This window comes from Pteropus vampyrus, unplaced genomic scaffold (assembly GCF_000151845.1).
Source record: "Pteropus vampyrus isolate Shadow unplaced genomic scaffold, Pvam_2.0 Scaffold203, whole genome shotgun sequence".
NCBI classification, from domain to species: Eukaryota; Metazoa; Chordata; class Mammalia; order Chiroptera; family Pteropodidae; genus Pteropus; species Pteropus vampyrus.
In genome coordinates, this window is record NW_011888984.1 from 1,281,954 (window position 1) to 1,283,874 (window position 1,921).

At 60.9% G+C, this 1,921-nt stretch overlaps 1 protein-coding gene across 1 annotated transcript in view; it reads left to right on the forward strand.

Annotated features, from left to right (window-relative positions):
- The first annotated feature begins 204 nt into the window (after positions 1–204).
- LOC105300228 (F-box only protein 17-like) overlaps positions 205–1,921 on the forward strand; it is a 7,523-nt gene continuing 5,806 nt past the window's right edge. Inside the window, exon 1 of the mRNA XM_023537914.1 lies at positions 205–1,511. Coding sequence (XP_023393682.1) covers positions 1,087–1,511 — 425 coding nt within the window. The 5' untranslated portion in view covers positions 205–1,086. The remainder of the gene's footprint in view (positions 1,512–1,921) is intronic.

The following is a 1,921-nucleotide window of genomic DNA, read 5'->3' on the forward strand; positions in this document are numbered from 1 at the left end:
CGACCAAGGTCACTTGTAGGAGGAAGCCAGAGGAGGCAGGGTGTATGCAAAGCATGTTTTTAATGATTAATCAAGAAATATAAACCAGATTAGGAATGAGGACTCGAGGGGGTGAGGGGAAGTGAAAAGGAGGCGGGCACAAAGGATGGGAGACCACAGTGGGTTGGAAGGATTGTGAGGCACTGGAGGGAGAGCTGGAAAGAGAGGAGATGAAGGGTGGAGAGAGATGCCTGTGACTGAAGTCCTGGAGAGGCCGTGGTTATTGAGACAAGGGTGACCAGGGAGAGAGGGGCTGAGAGGAGAGCAGATCAGGGACCAGAGAGGCAGTGGTGGCAGAAGGAAGGGTCCCCTACATAGATATGGAAAGTCACCAAGAATGATGATAACAGGGGGAGTGGCAGTGAGCCTGGAGCTAAAATCGTGAAGTGAGATGTAGTGATCTGGGTCAGGAAACGGTGCATAAGGTGGGATACGATCTACTCCGATGACAAGATTCATAGCTGGGGACTTAGGTGGAGGATGGAGACAGCTTGGTCGGGAAGCAGCACGGAGGAGGGAGGAGATTTATCCATTTGGAAGGGCTACAGGAGAGGCGGGTTCCGGTCAGAGCGAGAAGGTGACAAGAATGTTCAGTGAAGAGATTGAGGAAATAGATTTTGCTGAAGATAGTTCATGAATTCCTAAGGCCCGAGGCGTTGAGACAGGTTGGGGGATAGGATAGAAATGGTTTCCTCCTCAGGTTTTTCTCATCTGTCTCCATTATACTTACAGTCATGCACATAAAGTGCTTGGCCTCACCCAAGGGCGCCGGCCAGAGATGGAAACCATGGTCAGCAGTCCTGGTAGTCATGGCCAGCTGTCTTGCCCCAGAGGGAAAGCCCTCCGCCCTCTATCACCCTTCAGAGCCCTAGGCGGCAGGCACTAGGTGCTGGGTTTTCCCGGCCGTGGCAGTCGCCTTGTCGTCCATTGGAGCTGGTGGGGTCACGGTCAAGTCACAGGGACCTTGCGTCCTGGGAGAAGTGGAGGGAGGGCAGACTGCCCTGTCCCGCCAACCCCTCTCAACCTGCAGGATTCCAGAGGCCGGAGATGGGCGCCCGGCCCTCGCGGCGGCGGCTGCCCCCGGACCCGCCCATAGCCTTGGACGCGCTGCCTCCGGAGCTGCTGGTGCAGGTGCTGAGCCACGTGCCGCCGCGCGCGTTGGTGACGCGTTGCCGCTCAGTGTGCCGCGCATGGCGCGACGTGGTGGATGGGCCCACCGTGTGGCTGCTGCAGCTGGCCCGCGACCGCAGCACCGAGGGCTGCGCGCTCTACGCGGTGGCCCAGCGCTGCCCGCCCAACAGCGAGGAGGAGGAGGAGTTTCCGCTCTGCGCCCTGGCGCGCTACTGCCTGCGAGCGCCCCTCGGCCGCAACCTCATCTTCAATTCCTGCGGAGAGCGTGAGTGCCAGGGGCGGGGCCTGACCACGGGGGCGGGGACGGGGCGGAGACCTGGCGGGGACGCGGCGGGGGCAGGGCGGGGTAGACCGAAGGCCTGTGCGGGATGGGGGCCCGGGGCGTGGCCAGGACGAGGGGAGAGGGGCGGGGCCGGGAGTCAGGGGCGTGGTCTAGGAAGAGGTCCGTGAGAACCTGGATGGGCGAGGCCCAGGTGGGGTTGGGGAAGAAACGGACTAGATGGGAGGAGCCAGAGGCTGTGGACAGTGGAGGAAAACGAAATGGGTGGATGATACAGAGCAGGTGGAACCAGGGTGCGGAACCGTGGCGAAGCGCTGGAACTGTAGACTCAGTGGGCGGGGCTAAGGGGAGGAGCCAGGGGAGAGCTGAGAAGCCGATTGGGTGCTGATGGGGGCGGGGCTTGCATGGAAATATGAGGCTTCATTGAATGGCTGTGGGGAGGAGGAACTGACCGAGTGTGGGTGCCAAGGC